The sequence below is a fragment of the Kogia breviceps genome, chromosome 4 (genome assembly GCF_026419965.1).
Source record: "Kogia breviceps isolate mKogBre1 chromosome 4, mKogBre1 haplotype 1, whole genome shotgun sequence".
NCBI lineage: Eukaryota > Metazoa > Chordata > Mammalia > Artiodactyla > Physeteridae > Kogia > Kogia breviceps.
Window position 1 is genome coordinate 30,015,322 of NC_081313.1, and position 22,447 is coordinate 30,037,768.

General features: G+C 34.9%; 1 protein-coding gene across 4 annotated transcripts in view; it reads left to right on the plus strand.

Annotated features, from left to right (window-relative positions):
- Positions 1–22,447, plus strand: part of NIPBL (NIPBL cohesin loading factor) — a 201,048-nt gene that overhangs the window by 173,088 nt on the left and 5,513 nt on the right. For all 4 annotated transcript variants that reach the window (XM_059060224.2, XM_059060223.2, XM_067030885.1 and 1 more), the window contains 11 exons: positions 3,640–3,780; positions 3,898–3,991; positions 4,831–4,985; positions 5,445–5,535; positions 7,611–7,784; positions 8,161–8,351; positions 10,321–10,428; positions 10,914–11,114; positions 14,262–14,408; positions 16,118–16,392; positions 18,471–18,645. In XM_059060224.2, coding sequence (XP_058916207.1) covers positions 3,640–3,780; positions 3,898–3,991; positions 4,831–4,985; positions 5,445–5,535; positions 7,611–7,784; positions 8,161–8,351; positions 10,321–10,428; positions 10,914–11,114; positions 14,262–14,408; positions 16,118–16,392; positions 18,471–18,645 — 1,752 coding nt within the window. The remainder of the gene's footprint in view (positions 1–3,639; positions 3,781–3,897; positions 3,992–4,830; positions 4,986–5,444; positions 5,536–7,610; positions 7,785–8,160; positions 8,352–10,320; positions 10,429–10,913; positions 11,115–14,261; positions 14,409–16,117; positions 16,393–18,470; positions 18,646–22,447) is intronic.

Sequence of the window (22,447 nt, forward strand, 5' to 3'; positions counted from 1 at the left end):
GTCCAGAGAAATTTTAAAGACTGAGGAAAGTACCAGAAGATAAATGCATTAAAAACATTATATAAAACAATATATAGGGCTTCCCTGGTGGCACAGTGGTTAAGAATCCACCTGCCAGTGCAGGGGACATGGGTTCGAGTCCTGGTCCGGGAAGATCCCACATGCCGCGGAGCAACTAAGCCCGCGAGCCACAACTACTGAGCCTGCGTGCCTAGAGCCCATGCTTCGCAACAAGAGAAGCCACTGCAATGAGAAGCCCACACATCCAACGAAGAGTAGCCCCTGCTAGCCACAACTAAAGAAAGCTCGTGTGCAGCAACGAAGACCCAATGCAGTCAAAAATAAAATAAAATAAATAAATTTATTTTATATATATATATATATATATATATATTTCTTAAAACAACATTTAATCATTTAATTCTATGTTTAGGGCTTAGATCTTGGTGTTAGATCCAGAAGTAAATTGATTAATAAGTAATCTGTGGCTAATAATAATAGATAATATTTATTAAGCACAGTGCCAAACACTGTGAAGAATTTTGCATACATTATCTCATTTACATTGTGAAGTCGGTACCGTTATTATCTCAGTTTTACAGATAAGGGAACAAAAGCTTAGAGAATATAACTGACTTGCCCAGTGTCACACAGCTAACTGGTCCCAAAACTAGAATTCAACACCATGGCTTGCCTCTAGAATCTGAACTATAATGGAGCCTTTATAAATTGTCCTCGTTTCAGTCAATATTTTTTAAAGAAAGGTTACTTTGAAAACGTTTCGTATAATTTGTTATGCATATATACATATTTTTTTATATACACCAATATAAAGTTGTATATAAATAAGGCCATCTCATAAATATAATAGACACATTTTTAAATTGTTTTTGTTTTTTATATCCTACCACCATCTTTATTCCTCCTCTTCTCAAGATAAGCAATCTGGAATATCCTTCCACTTTATCCATGTTTCTATAATTGCAGGCACACATAGACACATATACAAATTGGTTGACCAGATTCTTTAAAAATCAGGTCATGTTATATTACATATCTGTTAGGCATTTTTACTAATCTCAAAACAACTGATATATGTTTAATTCATCCTTTTGAATGGCTACATATTATTCATCTTATGGACATCCTGTGATTTCTTTAACCATTTTCCATCTTGGCAGGTATTTATTTACATTGTTTCCTATTGATAGCCACTACAAACAATTCCTTAATAATCATTCGTATTCATATACTTTTAAATACTGGTGCTTTTTTTCCTTTGGGATAGATTCTGAAGAATTAACTTCCCAGATTGAAGGAATTTTTTTTAGTTTTGGTTTTGGTTTTGAATAGATCTTTCCAGATTGCTGGTGGACATGTTTCATAGCCTCTTTGGAAACCAGTAAATGACAGTCTGTGTCATTTTTGTACTCTTTGCCAGTCTAACAGGTGTAAAAGAATATAGTTCATTGTTGCTTCAGTTTCCCGTCCCTGATTTCTAAGAAGGTTGAGCATCTTTTTTATGATATTAACCAATTGGACTTGATTTTCTGTGATTTGACTGTTCTTATCATTTGCCCATTTTACCTTTGAATTGTGGACCTTTTTTTGAAAACTCTTTAAATGTTTGAGGTACTGAACTATCTTTATGTATATTTATTTCAAATATTTCTTATATTCTACAGCTCTTTTCCTTCATGATTTACATCTTCATTTAAATTTTCCTTCTAGAATTTAAGATACTTCATTTACTTGATTTTTCAAGCCAGTTATGTTTCAAAAATTTTTTACTACATATTTTAAAGTAAAGTTTTGGCAGTGATTCTCAAATGAATTTATCTTACTTGACAAAAACGAATTTATCCCTACACCCACTTTAACTCATCCCCTGTTGCTTAAAGGAGGTGGGAGTGGCAGATGGCAGGGAACAATAGGATATCTTATGTTACTTAGAAAAAAAAAATATTCATCTTAGCCTTAGCCTATTTTTTTATTTAATCCTGTGTGTATCCTGAAAGGAAGGATGAATGTAAGGTCAGAAAGTTTTTAACCAGTGAGGTAATAATAAGCTCAAAGAGTTCAAAATGAGTGTCAAAAACCTGTTGCTTAAGAGTAAGGAATGAGGGACTTCCCTGGTGGTCCAGTGGTAAAGAATCTGCCTTACAATTCAGGGGATGTGGGTTCAATCCCTGGTCAAGGAGCTAGTATCCCACATTGCCACAGGGCAACTAAGCCCACGTGCCACAACTACTGAGCCTGCTTGCCGCAAACTACAGAGCCCACACGCCACAACTACAGAGCCCACTCACCCTGGAATCTGTGCACTGCAACTAGAGAAGAGAAAACCTGCATACTACAGCTAGAGAGAAGCCCGTGCACCACAATGAAAGATCCCGCCTGACTCAACAAAGATCCTGCATGCTACAACTAAACTAAGACTTGATGCAGCCAAAAATGAATAAATAAAATAAATAAATAATAAATCCTTTTTAAAAAAGAATAAGGAATGATAACTTGGCTAGATTAAAAAACATACGTTAAAACCTTAGTCAAGAAAGAAAGAGGAAGGAAGGAAGGGAGAGAAGAGGAAAGGAAAGAAAGAACTAGTAACTTCAGTTGCCTATGGGCAGGGACACCACTGGGTGACTGGAAGACAGGGGTGGGAAAGAGACTTTACTGTAAATCCTTTAATACCTTTTTTTTTTTTTAAATCACTAGCTTTTACTTTATTTATTTTTAAGATGTTTTATTTGGCTGTGCCGCCTGGCATGTGGGATCTTAGTTCCCTGACCAGGGATCAAACCCGTGCCCCCTGCAGTGAAGTGCAGAGTCTTAACCACTGGACCGCTAAGGAAGTCCCCTTTGTTTTTTCGTTTCTTAATGTTCTACCTATTTTTTAAACCACTTAGTTTTTAATCAGCTTTAAAACTTTTAAAATTAAAAAAAATTGTAATATAATGTTTTAAATTTTAAAATAAAGGAGCCTTATACCTAGTTCTGGGATTCCACATTTTCATCTATCATAAGAAGGGTTAACACAGGGCTTCTCAACCTCAGCACTGTTGACAATTAGGGCCAGATTATTCTTTGTGGTCAAGAGCTATTCTGAGCATTGTAGGATTTTGGGCAGTATCCTTGGCCTCTATCCACCAGATGCCAGTAGCACCCCCGTGACCCTGTTGTGACAACCAAAAGTGTCTCCATATATTGCCAAATATCCATTGGGGGGAAAAGTCACCCTCAGTTGAGAACTACTGAGTTAACATACCCTAGTTTGAAAAATACTAATCTTGAAAACGATACCAGTCTTGGTAAAATACTCTGTTAGTTAAACACCATTGTTCAGAATTGACTATTAGTGCATTTTAGGAAGAAAAGAGTAACTGTACCATTGTGATTAAGTGACCCAAAGATCACATGGTAAGTTAGTGACAGAGCTAGAATCCAGGTTCCTGTCACTATCTGCTGCTCTTCCCTTCATTCTTTAAAGAAGTTCTTTTCTAATGTTATTTTTGAAAAAAAGCTTTATATAAATATACATATATATATAAATAATACCAAACCTCCCAACTACGTAAAGCTATATATAGTTTGTTTTCAGATTTTGTTTTTCATAAAGCACTAATTTTATCCTTATAGACACAAAATGATTTCATGGTTATCTGCAATGTTGCAAAAATCCTAGAGCTGGTTGTACCACTGATGGAGCATCCGAGTGAAACTTTCCTTGCCACTATTGAAGAAGATCTAATGAAGCTTATCATCAAATATGGCATGACTGTAAGCATTCACTTTACCATCTCTGTGTTGATCAGTATATAATTCACAAATGATAATCATGTGTTTTTACCTTTGTCTTTAACTTTTGTCTAAACAGTAACATTTTCTCTCTTTTAGGTAGTGCAACATTGTGTAAGCTGTCTTGGGGCAGTTGTAAATAAAGTGACACAAAATTTTAAATTTGTGTGGGCCTGTTTCAATAGATACTATGGTAAGTTCAGTGCCTGGGCTTTAAAATTATTCTGCTAGATCCTGCAGTGTATACAGTTCCTTTTTAACACATCTGATAAAAGGTAGTATCAAGGGAATTATAAGAGGTGTGATCGTCCTCTCCAGTCTACTCTCAGAAGCAATATTTTCTGGTATCTTTTATATTCCCTTAATAACCCAGTATGTGGGCTTCCCTGGTGGCGCAGTGGTTGAGAATCCGCCTGCCAATGCAGGGGACATGGGTTCGAGCCCTGGTCTGGGAAGATCCCACATGCCACGGAGCAACTGGGCACGTGAGCCACAATTACTGAGCCTGCGCATCTGGAGCCTGTGCTCTGCAACAAGAGAGGCTGTGATAGTGAGAGGCCCGTGCACAGCGATGAAGAGCAGAGGCCGCGATAGTGAGAGGCCCGTGCACAGCGATGAAGAGTGGCCCCCGCTTGCCACAACTAGAGAAAGCCCTTGCACAGAAACGAAGACCCAACACAGCCATAAGTAAATAAATAAATAAAATTTATTAAAAAAAACAACTCTCCCAGAGCAACCCTGTATTAAAAAAAAATTAAAATAAAAAATAACCCATTATGATTACTTCAGAAATTTATCTCCTCTTAAGTAAATGTTGGTAAGTTTTTTGCCTACTATGTAAAATAAAATTTAAATATCAGTTTTTTCTTACATTAATTCTTTTAGGCTCAATGGAATGCCCTTATATTTCTAGACGTTTAATACTTAGAACCATTAGTAAAATTTAATTTTAATTTATTAGCAGTAATTATTTGAACATAACAATTTAAGGATAGAGGGTTTGTTATAAATAAATATTACTTATTTTATTAGGTGCCATTTCAAAATTAAAAAGTCAGCACCAAGAGGACCCAAATAACACTTCACTGCTAACAAACAAACCAGCACTTCTTAGATCCCTTTTCACTGTTGGAGCACTATGTCGGCATTTTGATTTTGATCTGGAAGATTTTAAAGGCAACAGTAAGGTAAAGATCCTAAATTAATTATTTAGTATGCTTTAAAAACAGAACTGTGTGACCCTGGGCATTGAAAATGACTGTAATGACTCAGGATGAAGGCGGCATTAGGGTAGTCTGGTTTAATTCTGAAACAGTGCTACTCAAAATATGGTCCTCAGACTGGCTTCTGATCCATGAACTGTTCGTTACCGGTCCATAGTAAGATAAGTTTACACAAGTTATATCAGCTTTATGTTAGTAGGCACACTGTTTATGTCAGCAGCAGTTCATTTTTTTAACATTCTCAATGAATGCCACTGTTCGAAAATTCATGGATTTTTAAATGTATTGGTGAATTATTCTTTAGTAAAGTTCACATGTGGAAGTTCTCGTTTGCTTTTAGGGATTTTTTTCTTTTATAGTTGAAAACCGGTCTAAGTTAACTCTTCCTTATACACTTAAACATGTTTTTTTTTCCCCCCTTAGGTTAACATAAAGGATAAGGTACTTGAACTATTGATGTATTTCACAAAGCATTCAGATGAAGAAGTACAAACAAAAGCTATCATTGGTTTAGGTAAGATAAGTCTAAATTTCTTCATATTTTTTAGTTGTTTGAGAGGTTGAGCAAATTTTAAAATGTTGTGAATTTAAATTGTTGAGTTATTTAAGTACGTTTTTGTTTAAAGTAGGATCTGGTATCGCGAATATAAGTCTGGGGATTAAAACAACTGGGTTCCATTATTCGTTCATCCAGTGACTTCCTGGGTGACTGAGCAAGTCATGTAACTTCTATTTGTCAGTTTCCTCATTAGTAAAATAGAGATGACAATATATTCTTCTACCCCTAATTCATAGGGTTTCATAAAAACATTCATTAAAATACTTTAATAAAGAAATGTGATATAGAAGAATTTGTGCTGTTGAATATTTTTTTAATTGTTCTTTTTCTTTGCAAAGTTTTGTCATTATATGTGTCTTTTTCTTTGCAAAGTTTTGTCATTATATGTGTCTTTTTCTTTGCAAAGTTTTGTCACTATATGTTTTTGTCATTATATATTTGTCATTAAATGTGTCATTATATGTGTTATTATATTTCACTCTTCTAAAGTGAAAACAATGGGCAGTCTACCCAAACTTTTATTTATATAGAAGCACAGGGTAAACAACCCCACAGGAACAATTTGGATGTATACTTTTCCTGTATTATTGTTCAGGGATCATTGATATAATAAATATATGTCTTTGCAGAAGGTTAGGTCTTTGTGGCTTATCTGGAAAAATATTGGTATATGGGAGAAATATGAGAAGGATAGAATGAAAGTACCTGAATTGAATGCACTGTAAAAAAATTAGAAGAAGAGCACTCTCTCCAGGTTTTTGTGTTGTTTGTTTTGTTTTGTACGAGTACATGTAAAGCTACTCAGTAAGGTTAACAGCTTATTTAGAAATTTTATTTTGGCAGCATTAGCAAGGTTTATAATTTAATATACATGGACAGTTGCTGACATTTCCAAGTCACCCAAACTTCATTAAATGTTTACTGATTTCTTTAAATAAATTTAAATCCTAATATCTTATTCCTCCTTCATCTCTTTCAGAAAATTACATATAACAAATATAGTGAAAATGCAAATCATTTAGTAGAGAGTTATATTGATAGAGTATTATCTTTTAAGTCAAATGTATACCTTTGAATATTCAATCTGGACATATATTCTATAAAATGGACAAAACTAATAGTGTTACATCTAATTCAGAGAACAAAGAGTGTAAATTTTAACTTGCAGCACTATCCAGAAAATAGTGCCTTTAGACTAGTTAATAAAAGACATCTTGCCTGGGCCATAGTTATCCTGTGTCACCTTGGGCTAGTTATCTGATCACTGTAATGCTTTGAATTTAGTTTGTTATTTGGCATCCATAATACTTGCTATCATCAAGGATCTTCATTTTATCTCACATAAATAAGCATTTTGTACAAATAAACATGGACAATATTATTTTGCTGCTTATTAACTTGTGGTTGTAGAATTCAGCATTGTGGCTTCAATTATAATGACATATGAGAAATAAATAGAAGATTTTAAGCTTTATTTTAGAATTATTCCATTTCATCAAATGAATATATTTCAATATATATATTTTTAATAGCTCCATGGTAGTACCTTCTGCTAGGGACCTAAAAAATGTTTGCGGACATTACCTCTTAAATCCTGAAAATATCCCATTGAGGTAGGTGGGTGGTAAATATTATTGTCCCCATTTTACAGATGGAGAATTGAGGCACAGAGATATTATGTGACTCACCTAAGGTCACACTACAAGTCAGTGGTGGAGCCAGGAATAGAACCCAAGACTCCTGACTCCTAATCCACTCCCCTAGCCACTAGGCCCTGCTCCCTCCTCAAGGTTTCCTCTTGTGTGAAATTCTCCTTTGAAATGCAATTTCTTGTTTTTAATTCATGGGGAAAGAAGTACCTGCTCTAATACTTCTCTAGGTAAGGCCACCAGCATATTCTTCCAGTCATTTTAAGTTTTAATTTTTGAAATAAGGAGCTGTTTATATAATTTATCAACATTTTCATTAAATGTTATATTTAATTTTAATATGAATATATCAAGAGAATTTTTGTTTTCTCTCTTCTTTAGGATTTGCCTTTATTCAGCATCCAAGTCTAATGTTTGAGCAAGAGGTGAAAAATCTATACAATAATATTTTATCTGATAAAAACTCCTCAGTAAATTTAAAAATACAGGTGTTAAAAAACCTCCAGACCTACCTACAAGAAGAAGATACACGTATGCAGCAGGCAGATAGAGACTGTAAGTAAAAACATACTTTCAGAAATGCACAGTGTAGCTGCAGTTAGCGTACCCTATGACTCTTTAATCCAGATATCTAATAGATAAGTAATTTTAGGTAAAGGAGTTTAGTTAAAGAAGAATCCTTCATAAACTCCCTGAAGTAGTTTATAAAATTTAATATATGTGCAGACGTTAACATTTTGATGCAGGGAGAGAGATTATAGTTCTCATCAGGTTCTCAAAGGAGTCTCTTAACAGACCCCCCACCAAAAAAAAAAAAAAAAATTAAGAACCATTGGGCCAGCTATAACATTTTGTGCTTTTGGTTGTGGCCTAATTTAGAGTATTTAGTAAAGTTAATTTATGTTCTTAGTATGTTTACTTCCTTTTGTAGGGAAGAAGGTTGCAAAACAGGAAGATTTAAAAGAAATGGGTGATGTTTCCTCAGGGATGAGTAGTTCCATCATGCAGCTTTACCTCAAACAGGTGCTCGAGGCGTTTTTTCACACCCAATCAAGTGTACGCCACTTTGCCCTAAATGTCATTGCATTGACTCTAAACCAAGGTCTTATTCATCCAGTTCAGGTAAGTATGTTTTATAGCAGCGGCACTTAGCAAAAGAGCCAAATTTGTTGCCATTTGAAGACATGGTGATTAGAAAATAAGTAGTTCTTTATTCCTCTTAGTTGTTGATTTGTTTTTTGTCCCAGACTCTTAAGAATCCAAGTTTTAGTCCATCTTTTAGGTTGTCTTTACTATGCAAAAGTATGCAAAAGAATGTATGCAAAATACCCATATATTCATAACATCTCTATTAAACAAACTTCCAATTTATATTTGTAGAATACGTACTCCAAATTATTTCTTCTGAAATGATAGATATGTTTTAATTGACATTGACTCTTATCTCTAAGAACCAACCGTTTGTAATGTCAAATATGTAATGTAACTGGGGTTAAGAGTATAATCTGTCTTAAACAGGGTGGATTTTAGTCCACAGAAAAATAACCTATATAATCTGAACTCAGTTCCTTCATCTTTAATTGGAAGTAATATCAAGTACCCAACACATCAAAACACCATGTGTAGACTAGATGATGTACTCAAGACATATTAGTACTACGGGGGATTGGCAGCTAATTCTGATGTTGTAGTATTCACCATCTGACATGTTCAGGAGAGTGCCACAGGGGGCAGAAGTAAATTTGTTAGATAACCGAAGCCTGTACCCTCAAGATTTTTATTTTGGCTATGTTTTGTGGAACTTTTCTAAAATATGCTCTATGTTATGCTGTGTTCTTCCCTGTGTCCTGAAACAAAACACAGTAATGCATATTTAGCCTATTCTTCATGATTCAGGGCAAGATTACTTAATAAAGTATACAGTACTGTGTTGATACTCTTGAATTTTTTAGATATTTAGAGCTCTTTGCTGGTATTCTAAATGGTCTCACGTGGTTGTGCTTTTATTATCTTCTTTTTTTCAGCTTTTCTTTTAAATTTTACAATTATAAAAAAATTGCAAGAGTGGTACAATAAACTTCTTTATACTCTTCACCTATATTTCACCATTTAACATTTTGCCACATTTGCTTTCTCTCTCTCTCTTCATACGTACACTTTTTTCCAAATCATTTGATAGTAGTACACTTTTTTCCAAATCATTTGATAGTAAGTTTCAGATATCATGATTCTTTACCTCTAAACACTTCAGCGTGTATTTTTTTAAGAACAAGGACATTCTCTTACAAAATCATAATGCAGTCATCAAATTCAGGAAATTTAACATTGATAAAATATTATCTAATATATAGTTGATCTTCATATTTTGTAAGTTAAGCTAATAATATTCTTTGTGGACTTCTCCCCCCCACCCCACCCCAATTCAGGATTTAATTCATGATGACTCATTTCAGTTAGTGCTGTGTCTACTTTTTTAAAGTTGTTTTTTGTTTGTTGTTGTTTTTCTGACCTCCTCACCTCTATCTAATTCAGATTCACTTAACATAGTAGTGGTGTTTCCTGACTTTTAGAAGTGTACAGTGAGTATGGCTGTTACCAAATTACTAGCTATCCAACTGTCTGACCATTGAAGCCATATTTAAAATCAACTTTGTGAGAAAAAATTTATATTTTTCTAGTTTTGAGTATGGAAAATAAATTACTTTTTCCCCCTCTATTATCTTTACATAGAAAATTCAGTCAGGCTTGAAAAATTATTGAATTACACATTTGTAGTATATATCATAATCTTAAATGGATATTCTTAGTCTGGGAGCCCTTTAGTTTTAAAGAACCTTAAAACCACACTGAAATTGCTTAAATTTCACCACATCATTTTCTTGCTGATACTCCAGTGCTTTTTTGCTTTAAGGGAAAGATTTAAGGGAAGATTAATAGTTTTTAAAAAAACACTAAACCATGGCATTTATAGGAAGGCCTAAAAAGCTAAATTCATATGTCCCAGATATATAGCAAGTTTTAACATATGTCAAGATACATATAGAGCTTTTACTACGGTGATGTCTTATGAATTCTTTATTTTTATTTCCAGTGTGTACCATATTTAATTGCTATGGGCACAGACCCAGAACCAGCTATGCGGAACAAGGCTGATCAGCAGCTTGTGGAAATAGACAAAAAATATGCTGGATTTATTCATGTATGTATTTTTAAATTGTGCAACCTAAATTTAAACATCATTCTTTGGTAAACGATTTCTTTAGCAAATGTCCTGCTCAGATTCATATTAGAATAAAATATTTTGCTTAGGTAGTTACTTTTAAACATGCAACTAGGTTTGTCCCCCGGGGTGTTTACTCTAGTTTAAAATTAACTGTTAAGATTGATCTAGAGGTAACAGTACAGCATGCACGCTGGATAAAAATCAGGATGCATGGGTTCTAGTCCCTACTGTGTATCTTGGCAGTGATGGCTCTTCTGGGTCTCCATTTGTTTCTTCTATAAAATGAGCAGATTGCAGTAGATGATCTGCAGTATTCCTTCCAGCACTTGCATTCTAGGGTTTTTATTATTTTAAAGAAAACCAAATAATGAAGTTTGCCTCGAACTATAATGCTCAAAATTATATTTTCAATTTGACTCTTCTAATTTCTGTGACAAAAATAAGGCTTTTATTGATTTCAGATGAAAGCGGTGGCTGGTATGAAGATGTCTTACCAGGTACAACAGGCAATCAATACATGCCTAAAAGATCCTGTAAGAGGTTTCAGACAAGATGAGTCCTCTAGTGCTTTGTGTTCACACCTTTACTCCATGATCCGTGGAAACCGCCAACACAGACGAGCCTTTCTAATTTCTTTACTCAACCTGTTTGATGACACAGCAGTAAGTATTAAAAGCTTATTATTTTAAGAAAATAAGTGTTCTATAAATTTTATACCTAAAGTAGTCAACTTTTAATAGTCAATATTTTTAAAATATTACCATTTTAGTAAATAATAGAGGCTATCTTAAATGTGTTTATTTAGGTATATGTTCATTGCAAGGCATACAGTCAAAATTGAAAGGGAAATTTTGCATGAGAATAAACACAACGAGGGATAAAGTATAATTGTGTTTCCATACTGAGTGTCTTTGATAAACTTTGATAGCAATTCCTTTAAGCATACCTTTAAATAAGCTACATTACTAAACTATCACTTCCAGGGATAGATTACATAGATAGATAGATAGATAGATAGATAGATAGATAGATAGATAGATAGATAGATAGATAGATAGATAGATTACATAGATAGATAGATAGATAGATAGATTACATAGATAGATAGATAGATAGATGGATAGATGGATGGATGGATGGATGGATGAAGTGAAATTTCTGTTTCTGTCAGACTCGAATGCTGTTAGAGTAACTATTCTAGGGTTTTGGCTGCTAAGATCCATGGTTGTTCAACCTGACATCCTTTAATGAAGAGCCCACTTTTGTGTAATTACAATTTTGACCCTTTAGGGGGCTATTGCACAAGTTGCATTGGCCAGGACCATAAGGCAAGAAAATAAAACATCCTGTTCTTTAAGCTTATCTCTTAATTTTTTCATTCATTTTATATCAATATTTATTCAGTATCTGTTTGCGTTATGGTAGCATTGTGCTAGGAGATGAAGATAAAATAGTAAATGGGACAGATGTGGTATCTTTCCACGTAGAGCTTACCAATTAGTGTATTGTGTTAAGCTTTAAAAAGAAAAGAAAGAAATATATTTTTCTTATTTTAATCACTTGATAGCTTGACTTTGTTGCTGTTCCAACACCAGATTTTTTCAATAAAGTAAAATTAAAATTACCAGAATGTAGATGTCTTATTAGACCTCTTCTTTTTAAGTACAACATGAAATTTTTTGATATATTATCTAACAAATAAATATAACAAACTTCTATTTTAGAAATACTTGGACTATAATTCAGTCATCATCAGGGTTGTCATCAGTATTAAGCCTTCGTTGTGTGTAAGATATTTAGATAGGAGTACAAAATGGTATGATATAGTGTTCTATTCCTCATTGGATCTTACCTTCAGTTGGAGGGATAGAACACTAAATAAAGGAACTAACAGTTAAGATTAGCATAATCTGAGTCCCATGTGGTTTGTACCCATACTGCCCTAGTCTTTATCTCTTTTCTGAGCTTCATTCCTACGTGGTTTCATTGCCTGCTATATATCATTAGCTGGATGCTCTGTCACCTCAGCATGCGAAATGCTAAACTGGAAATCCAGCTCTCATAATACAGTGGATGTCAGAGGAGGAACAAATCACTGAAGGCCTAGGGGATAAGATGGATCTACTCTTAAGGCAGGGCAGGTGTAAAAACATGAATAAAGGTACAAAGATAAGAATGTGTGGGAGGGACTTCCCTGGTGGTCCAGTGGGTGGGACTCCATGCTCCCTATGCGGGGAACTGGATCCTGCATGCATGCCACAAGTAAGGATCCCACATGCTGCAACTAAGGATCCCTCTCATGCCGCAGCGAAGATCCCACATGCCACAACTAAGACTGGTGCAGCCAAAATAAATAAATTTTTTAAAATAAATATTTTTTTAAAAAAAAGAATGTGTTGGAAATAATGAATAGATGTTATTTAACTGGAGCAGCAAGATCATAATGAGGCATAGTTAATGGAGGATCTTGTAGACAGTGGAAAACTTGAAAACGTTAAGTTCAGTGATGAGGACAGGTAACAAAGAGCATTTTAGGAACACAGATTTTTTAGCACTGTTTTCACATAGAAGGTAATAAGGGATTGACCTGTTACAATGAAAATTGGAAACAAAAGAATGGACAGTAGGAAAGGAAAGAAGAAACGTTGTGAGGAAGGAATAAATTAAATGAGAGTCTGTGAGAATAGTCAAAGGATAACTGAAATATTTTTGTCCTAAGCACCTAAAAGAACAGAATGTTGCTAAAAGCAGTTTGAAAAGGAGTTGGTTTGAGAAGGAGATGGAAGCGGAATAGTCAAAGAGCTAGGAAGAGAAAACTAAGGAAGAAGGTTTCAGGAAGGAGAGGAGGGTGGGCTTGTCTGTATTTTTCCAACTTTAACATGTAGGTATTGATACATATTTAAAAATAAAAAATAACGTGGGGTTCTCATGAATACTAATAGCAAGTTCATTCCATCTGTCCTATGGGATTTTTGTTATTACTACTGCTGATACTGTATTTTATGTTGTTTGGACATCAGGATAGGAGATGGTAGGAAGGAGTGTTTTTTAATTGCCTATTTTTTCTTTTTTTTTTAAGCTATAAATTTTTTAAAGGAATTTAAATATTAACATCTTTCTGTTATATTCTGTATCATCATGTAAATGCTGAAAATCTCAGTTTGTTACTTCTTTTAAAGCAAACAACTAGTAGTAACCATAATTTGCCAGCATTAGAGTTTTTTTGGCGTGAAACTGTGGTAACACTGTCAGAATGACTCTGATATTCTAAATTATGTACACATAGGAAACTGACAATTGTTTTATGAGTACATGAACTTTGATTTTTTTTTAACCCACATATTAGTACTATAATTACCACTTACTTTTGAAGGCAGAATAGTAACTGTGTGTAACTGATCTCCATATGGGTTAAACGTTTAGAGGCACAATGACAAATAATTATGAATTCATATGTATACTTTCTGATGTGGTATGGATTTATCATAAAGATTCTATATACTCTATAAGAAAACTTCAGGGACTCCCACTTGGGTGCACTAAAAAAGCTCACCCCTTCCCTTCTTAAGGTACCATGGTTTAAGTCATTATGAAATCTCTTAAAATGGGTTTAAGATTATTCTGTAAAATCCTTTTCTGTTCCACCTCCTCCCTTCTTCTTCCTTCCCTCTCCCTCTCCCCAACTCTCTCTCATTCTGAAATATTAACTGAGGTGAAAGTGCCCTGTAATATTTTTTCTAAAAAGGCTTTTGTGATGGATTTCTAGATTATCCACTAAACATGTGTACCTTTTTTTCTAAAATTTACAGAAAACAGAAGTGAATATGCTGTTGTATATAGCAGACAATCTAGCCTGTTTTCCATACCAGACACAGGAAGAGCCGTTGTTTATAATGCATCATATAGACATTACACTCTCAGTTTCTGGTAGTAACCTACTGCAGTCATTCAAGGAGGTAAGTTACACACATTACTATTCTTAATCTTTCAAAGTACAGGCATGCTATTTTCACTGTTTTGTTTCTCATTGTTCTTTTTATTTTCATAGGTATATAAAATCTTTCTAAATAAACTTAACTGAAATCTGGGTAGTGCTTGAATTGGAGAGAGGAAGTGGGTTGCCATTTCATTTCCATTAAGAAAGATCTTAAAACCATTTCATTCCAGATTTAGGTGGAATTTATACACACACACATGTGCGTACACACACATACATACACACACACACACACACACACACACACACACACACACACGGATTGTTCTCTTGATAAGCCATCCCAATCCTACTTCTTTATTTATCTCACTTCAAGCATTGCCCTTAAGTGTTTGGTGTTCATTCATATATTTATTTAAACCCCATTTTAAAACACTTTGCTATTTTATAAATCTGGTAATGCTGTAGATAATAGTAGTACACTTGAAGAAATACAGAATAAATATAAGTAGCTTACTTACAAGTAAACACAAAATTTATATTATTGATTTCCTTATCCCTGAACTCCAGCATCATAATGGAGTTGGCATATTGTATGCCTAAAATCTTTACTAAATTTTTTGTTGTAAACTTTATATCTTTTCTTTCATGGTTTTTAAGAAGGAAATATAATTGGTTTCATTGTAAAAGCACCTGGTATAGCCCTGGGTACATAGTAGGTGCACTCAGTAATTTACATTCTTTGTAAATTAATTGGAGTATTTTCATGTACCTGATGATATAAGTATATATCTCATTTTGCAATATCGTAGTGCTCAAAACTCAGCCTGGTCAAACTCGTAAATCAGGGAGATCTTTTTAATACCTAAGGGTTGGAATTACAGAAGTATCTAAACCCTTGCTACTTGAAGTGTGGACCAAGACCAGTAGCACTGGCCGCACCTGAGAGCTTGTTAGACCTGCAGAACCTCAAGCCCCACCCTAGACCTGCTGAAACAGAGTTTACATTTTTAACAAAATCTCTAGTTGTTTAATATGCACATTAAAGTTTGAGAGGTTAATAATTTCCCAGGAACTTGATCCATCATGTTATTTTACTTCACTTACTGTTGTACATATACTTGTATCTGTTTCTCCTGTTTTATTTCTTAGCAGTTACATTTTGAATATTGCTTTGTAATCTGGTCTTTTCCACCTTGAAACCAGCTGACTTTGTTTCTTTTTAAAAGCTAACAGTTTCATAAAGTACAAAAAACCAGAATTTAAGTATTTAAGAAAAGTTGTACATTATCTTGCTGAAAAGTTCTTAAAAGTGAGAGTTTGATAGAAGCTGGGGGAATTCAAGCCTATTATATTTTCCCCAGTTAAATTATAATTACTTCTTTTCCTCTATAATGGCTTACCTGTATACCAAATTGTTACTTCTAAAACTAATTTATCTTTTTCATTACTATCTTATAAGAAAATTCTTTCCCTTTGAATGATATTTCAGAATGGTTTAGGGGGGTGGCACAGTGGTTGAAGGAGTGGATTTTATTTAGTCTTGGAACATAATTTTTTCCCCCAAGGGTTACGTCCCCAGTTATTTATGGAAAATCAGAGGGTTTCAGTGTATAAAATATTAATAGAAGGATACTTTAGAAGCTGTTAAATGGAGCATATGTATAGTTGTAGTGGTATTTTTGTTTTATTATTTTTCAGACAGAATAATTTCCTCTTTTTTTTCAGTCTATGGTAAAAGACAAAAGGAAAGAGAGAAAATCATCTCCTGGTAAGGAAAATGAGTCAAGCGAGAGTGAAGAAGAAGTCTCCAGGCCTCGGAAATCACGGAAACGTGTAGATTCAGATTCAGATTCAGATTCAGAAGATGATATAAATTCAGTGATGAAATGTTTGCCAGAAAATTCAGCTCCTTTAATTGAGTTTGCAAATGTCTCCCAGGGTATTTTATTGCTTCTGATGTTAAAACAACATTTGAAGAATCTCTGTGGATTTTCTGATAGGTAAGGTTGCATAAGCAGTGAGAGAAAAAACTTGCTGTGTTCAAATAATGAACAAATATTGAAACCCAGTTTTGATTGCATGCTGAATATTAAAAATGCTCTTTTTAAAAAAGGAGTTTGTTCCTTTTAATTGCTATATACTATTTTGTTGTATAATCTACCATAATTTGTCCGTTCTGTTACTGAAGAGAGGAAAACTATTCCTCTAATTGGAGATAATGCATTATAAATTATAAATTAGAGGACTTAAATCCTTAATATCCTTAAAAAGATATTAGAGAATTAGGCTAACCTTAAAAATAGATAACAAATTCAAGAGCTGTGGGGACTTCCCTGGTGGCGCAGTGGTTAAGAGTCTGCCTGCCAATGCAGGGGACATGGGTTCGAGCCCTGGTCTAGGAATATCCCACATGCCGCGTAGCAAGTAAGCCCAGTCCGTGCACTACAACTACTGAGCCTGCGCTCTAGAGCCCGCAAGCCACCACTGCTGAGCCCGCATGCCACAGTTGCTGAAGCCCACGCGCCTGGAGCCTGTGCTCTGCAACAAGAGAAACCACCACAATGATAAGCACGTGCACTGCAACGAAGAGTAGCCCCCGCTCACTCGTAGCTAGAGGAAGCCTGCGCGCAGCAATGAAGACCTAACGCAGCCAAAAATAAATAAATTTATAAAAAATAAAGAGAACTATGAATGAAGAATAGATGCCAACCAACTAGGCTAATTTCTAATAGTCTAGCAATCTTTAAAATACACTATCAAGTAAGATAGAAAAGTACTAGTAACTTAGAGTGCACTATAATTTTACCCATCGTCAGTCACTATAGGTATCTCTTTTCTGCCTGTACCCATGGAATTTTGGACATTTTTCACATTCATTGAAACCCTATGAAGTCACATGTGCATAGGGACAGATAATGAAATGAGTAAAGTAGACCTGGTAGGTCAGTGGCAAAATGAAAAGAACATGTTTCTTCTAAAAGGTTTAGATATTACTCAGATGTTCATCAGCTTGTTGCCATGGAAGAGAGTGGGAACAATGTGGCCAGAGCTTCCATCTTTTCAAGAGAAGCTAGCTAATCCAGATTTTAATGAGAACTATCTTGATGTTAAATATTGGCAGCCACAGGCATACCTTGTTTTATTGCACTTCGCAGATACTGCATTTTTTGAAAATTGAAGGTTTGTGGCAACCCTGCATCAAGCAAGTCTGTCGGCTCCATTTTTCCAACAACATTTGTTCACTTTTTGTCTCTGTGTCACATTTTGGTAATTGTTACAGTATTTAAATTTTTTATTCTTATATTTTGTAGTGACATTTGATGTTGCTATTACAAAAAGATTACAATTCACTGGAGGCTCAGATGATAGCATTTTTTTAGCAATAAAATATATTTAAATTAAGATATGTTTGTTGTTTTTAGGCATAATGCTGTCACACACTTAATAGACTGTAATATAGTGTAAACGTAACTTTTATACACATTGGGAAACAAAAAAATTCGTGTGGTTTGCTTTATTGCAATATTTGCTTTATCACGATGGTCTGGAACCAAACCCACGTCTCCAAGATACGCCTGTAATTCAGAATAATGTAAAATCTTAAATCCTTAATAAAGTCTTGGGGCAGTGCTAAGGAGTTGGAAAGATTTTGAAACAGAGTTGTTAATAGTGTGAAACAGGTTTGTAAGCAATAATTCTGGTCACTGTGTAGAGAATGAATAGTTGGGGCACAAAACAGTAGAAGGAGGTAAACCAGTTAGTATTGAGTAATTATATTAAAATTGTCCTACAGTCACAATCATGGTGCTAAAAAATAGACATGAGAAACTACTTTCATTTAAATGATGCCTCTATTCAAGACAAATACTGACAGAAACAAGAGAATATTATTCTTTTTAATCTTTGATTTTGTGTCTTCCCTCTTTAAAATTATATTTATTTTGTATACAATTTCACTGGTTAAAATCTGTATAACAAAAAGTTTAATTATAAGTAAATAAAATTTAACTAGAATCAATTTAAATGTAAATGCCTCAAAAATTTTTTTTAAGTTAATGGTTTTGTTTTCCCAAAACAGTAAAATTCAGAAATACTCTCCATCTGAATCTGCAAAAGTGTATGATAAAGCGATAAACCGAAAAACAGGAGTTCATTTTCATCCCAAACAAACACTGGACTTCCTGCGGAGTGATATGGCTAATTCCAAAATCACTGAAGATGTGAAGAGGAGTATAGTAAAACAGTATCTAGATGTGAGTAGTAAAACCAAAATATATTTCATTTTGATAATGGCTTTCTTAAAAAGTAAATTCTTTTGAGACAGCTACCTCCTTTCATTGAAGGTATGCTTCATGACCCATCACTCATTATTGTTTATGTAGTTTTAATGAGTTACTTTAAGCTTGTCCTTCCCATTTCACCCACTGTACTATAATTGTTTTTTCTTAGGAGATACCAGCCCACCACTAACTTTATTTTAGTGAAAAGCAAAGTTTTCAGGCAAGTTTTAGAGAAAAGCTGTGCCCATATATGTATTTTTTTAAATTCAGTGTATTACATGGTTTATATTTCATCAAAGGAAAAACCATGAAAAGTCATCCTCCTGCCCTCTTCAGCCATTCTATTCCTCTTCCTTCTGGAAACCAATATTACTACTTCTTCATGTATTCTTACAGAAGCAGTACGTGTGTGTGTGTGTGTGTGTGTGTGTGTGTATGTATGTATATCTGTTACATATAGACCCACCTAAGAAGTATGTGAGTCAGTATGTGAGTCTATAAATTGTGCTTTTAAAGTGTCTTTAAGAACAGGCAAATTCAGGGAATTCCCTGGTAGTCCAGTGGTTAGGACTCCGTGCTTTCACTGCCGAGAGCCCGGTTCAATCCCAGGTTGGGAACTAAGATCCCTCAAGCTGTGGTGTAGCCCCCTCGCAAAAAAAGGCAAATTCAGAGAGTCAGAAAATAGAACAGAAGTTACAGGGGGATGGGGGGCAGGAATGGGGAGTTGGGTGGGGTTTTTTTAGATTTTGTTTTAACTTTTTATTTGGTATTGGAGTATAGCCAATTAACAATGTTGTGATAGTTTCAGGTGCACAGCAAAGCAACTCAGCCATACATATACGTATATTCATTCTCCCCCATACTCCCCTCCCATCCAGGCTGCCACATAACATTGAGCAGAGTTCCCTGTGCTATACAGTAGGGCCTCGTTGGTTATCCTTTTTAAATATAGCAGTGTGTACATGTCAGTGCCAATCTCTCTAACTATCCATTCCCTCTACCCTTCCCCCGCAGTAGCCATAAGTTCATTCTCTGAGTCCATTTCTGTTTTGTAAATAAGCTCATTTGTACCATTTTTTTTTAGATTCCGCATAAAGCAACATCATATGATATTTCTCTTTCTCTGTCTGACTTCACTAAGTATGACAATCTCTAGGTCCATCCATGTTGCTGCAAATGGCATTATTTCATTCTTTTTTATGGCTGAGTAATATTTCACTGTATATATGTACCACATCTTGTTTATCCATTCCTCTGTTGATGGGCATTTAGGTTGCTTCCATGTCTTGGCTATTGTAAACAGTGCTGCAGTGAACATTGGGGTGCATGTATCCTTTCGGACCATGTTTTTCTCTGGGTATATGCCCAGGAGTGGGATTGCAGGGTCACATGGTAGCTCTATTTTTAGTTTTTTAAGGAACCTCCATACTGTTCTACATAGTGGTTGTACCAATTTACATTCCCACCAACAGTGTAAGAGGGTTCCCTTCTCTCCACACCATCTCCAGCATTGATTGTTTGTAGATTTTTTGATGATAACTGTTTTGACTGGTGTGAGGTGATATCTCATTGTAGTTTTGATTTGCATTTCTCTAATCATTAGCAGTGTTAAACACCCTTTCATGTGCCTCTTGGCCATCCATATGTCTTCCTTGGAAAACTGTCTAGGTTTTCTGCCCATTTTTTGATTGGGTTATTTGTTTTCATGATATTAAGCCACATGAGCTGTTTGTAAATTTTGGAGACTAATCCCTTGTCAGTCACATCATTTGCAAATATTTTCTCCCAGTCTGTGGGTTGTCTTTTCATTTTGTTTATGGTCTCCTTTGCTGTGCAAGAGCTTTTGAGTTTAATTCGGTCCCATTTATTTATTTTTGGTTTTTTTTCCATTACTCTGGGAGATGGATCAGAAAAGATGTTGTTGCAATTTATGTCAGAGAGTGTTCTGCCTGTGTTTTCCTCTAGGAGGATTTATAATATCCAGTCTCACATGTAGGTCTTTAATCCATTTTGAGTGTATTTTTGTGTATGGTGTTAAAGAATGATCTAATTTCATTTTTTTACATGTAGCTGTCCAGTTTTCCCAGCACCATTTGTTGAAGAGACTGTCTTTCCACCATTGTATAATCTTGCCTCCTTTGTCATAGATTAATAGACCATAGGTGGGTAGGTTTATTTCTGGGCTTTCTGTCCTGTTCCATTGATCTGTAGTTCTGTTTTTGTGCCAGTACCATACTGTTTTGATGACTAAAGCTTTGTAGTATAGTCTGAATTCAGGGACCCTGATTCCTCCAGCTCCATTTTTCTTTCTCAAGATTACTTTGGCTATTTGGGGTCTTTTGTTGTCTCCATACAAAGTTTAAGATATTTTGTTCTAGTTTTGTGAAAAATGCCATTGGTAATTTGATAAGGATTGCATTGAATCTGTAGATTGCCTTGGGTAATGTAGTCATTTTGACAATATTTATTCTTTCATTCAAAGAACATGATATATCTTTCCATTTGTGTCTTCTTTGATTTGTTTCATCAGCATGTTATGGTTTTCAGAGTACAGGTCTTTTGCCTCCTTAGGTAGATTTATTCCTAGGTATTTTATTCTCTTTCACGCAGTGGTAAATGGGATTGTTTCTTGAATTTCTCTTCCTGATCTTTCGTTGTTAGTGTATAGAAATGCAACATATTTCTGTGTATTAATTTTGCATCCTGCAACTTTACCAAATTCATTGATGAACTCTAGTAATTTTCTGATAGCATCTTTAGGATTTTATATGTATAGTATCATGTCATCTGCAAACAATGACGGTTTAACGTCTTCTTTTCCAATTTGGACTCCTTTTATTTCTTTTTCTTCTCCGATTTCCATAGCTAGGACTTCCAAAACTATGTTGAATAAAAGTGGTGAGAGTGGGCATCCTTGTCATGTTCCTGATCTTAGAGGAAATACTTTCAGCTTTTCACCATTGAGTATGATACTAGCTGTAGGTTTGTCTTATATGGCCTTTATTATGTTGAGGTAGGTTCCCTCTGTGCCCACTTCCTGGAGAGTTTTATCATAAATAGGTGTTGAATTTTGTCAAAAGCTTTTTCTGCATCTACTGAGATGATCATTTGGGGGTTTCTTAATATCTAGATTTATTTATTTATTTCTGGCTGTGTTGGGTTTTTGTTGCTGTGTGTGGGTTTTCTCTAGTTGCAGCAAGCAGGAGCTACTCTTCATTGCAGTGCACAGGCTTCTCATTGCTGTGGCTTCTCTTGTAGCAAAGCATGGGCTCTAGGCGCGGGGGCTCCAGCAGTTGTGGCATGTGAGCTTAGTTGCTCCGCAGCATGTGGGATCTTCCCAGACCAGGGCTCAAACCTGTGTCCCCTGCATTGGCAGGTGGATTTTTAACCACCGCACCACCAGGGAAGTCCTGATCATATGGTTTTTATTTGTCAGTTTGTTGATGTGGTGTATCACACCAATTGATATGCAGATATTGAAAACTCCTTGCATCCCTAGGATAAATCCCACTTGATCATGGTGTATGATCCTTTAATGTATTGTTGAATTCGAATTGCTAGTATTTTGTTGAGGATTTTTGCGTGTACGTTCATCAGTGATAGTGACCTGTAATTTTCTTTTTTAGTGGTATCTTTGTCTGATTTTGGTATCAGGGTGATAGTGGCCTCACAGAATGATTTTGGGAGTTGTCCTTCCTCTGCACTTTTTGGGAACAGTTTCAGAAGGATAGGTGTTAGCTATTCTCTAAATGTTTGATAGAATTCGCCTGTGAAG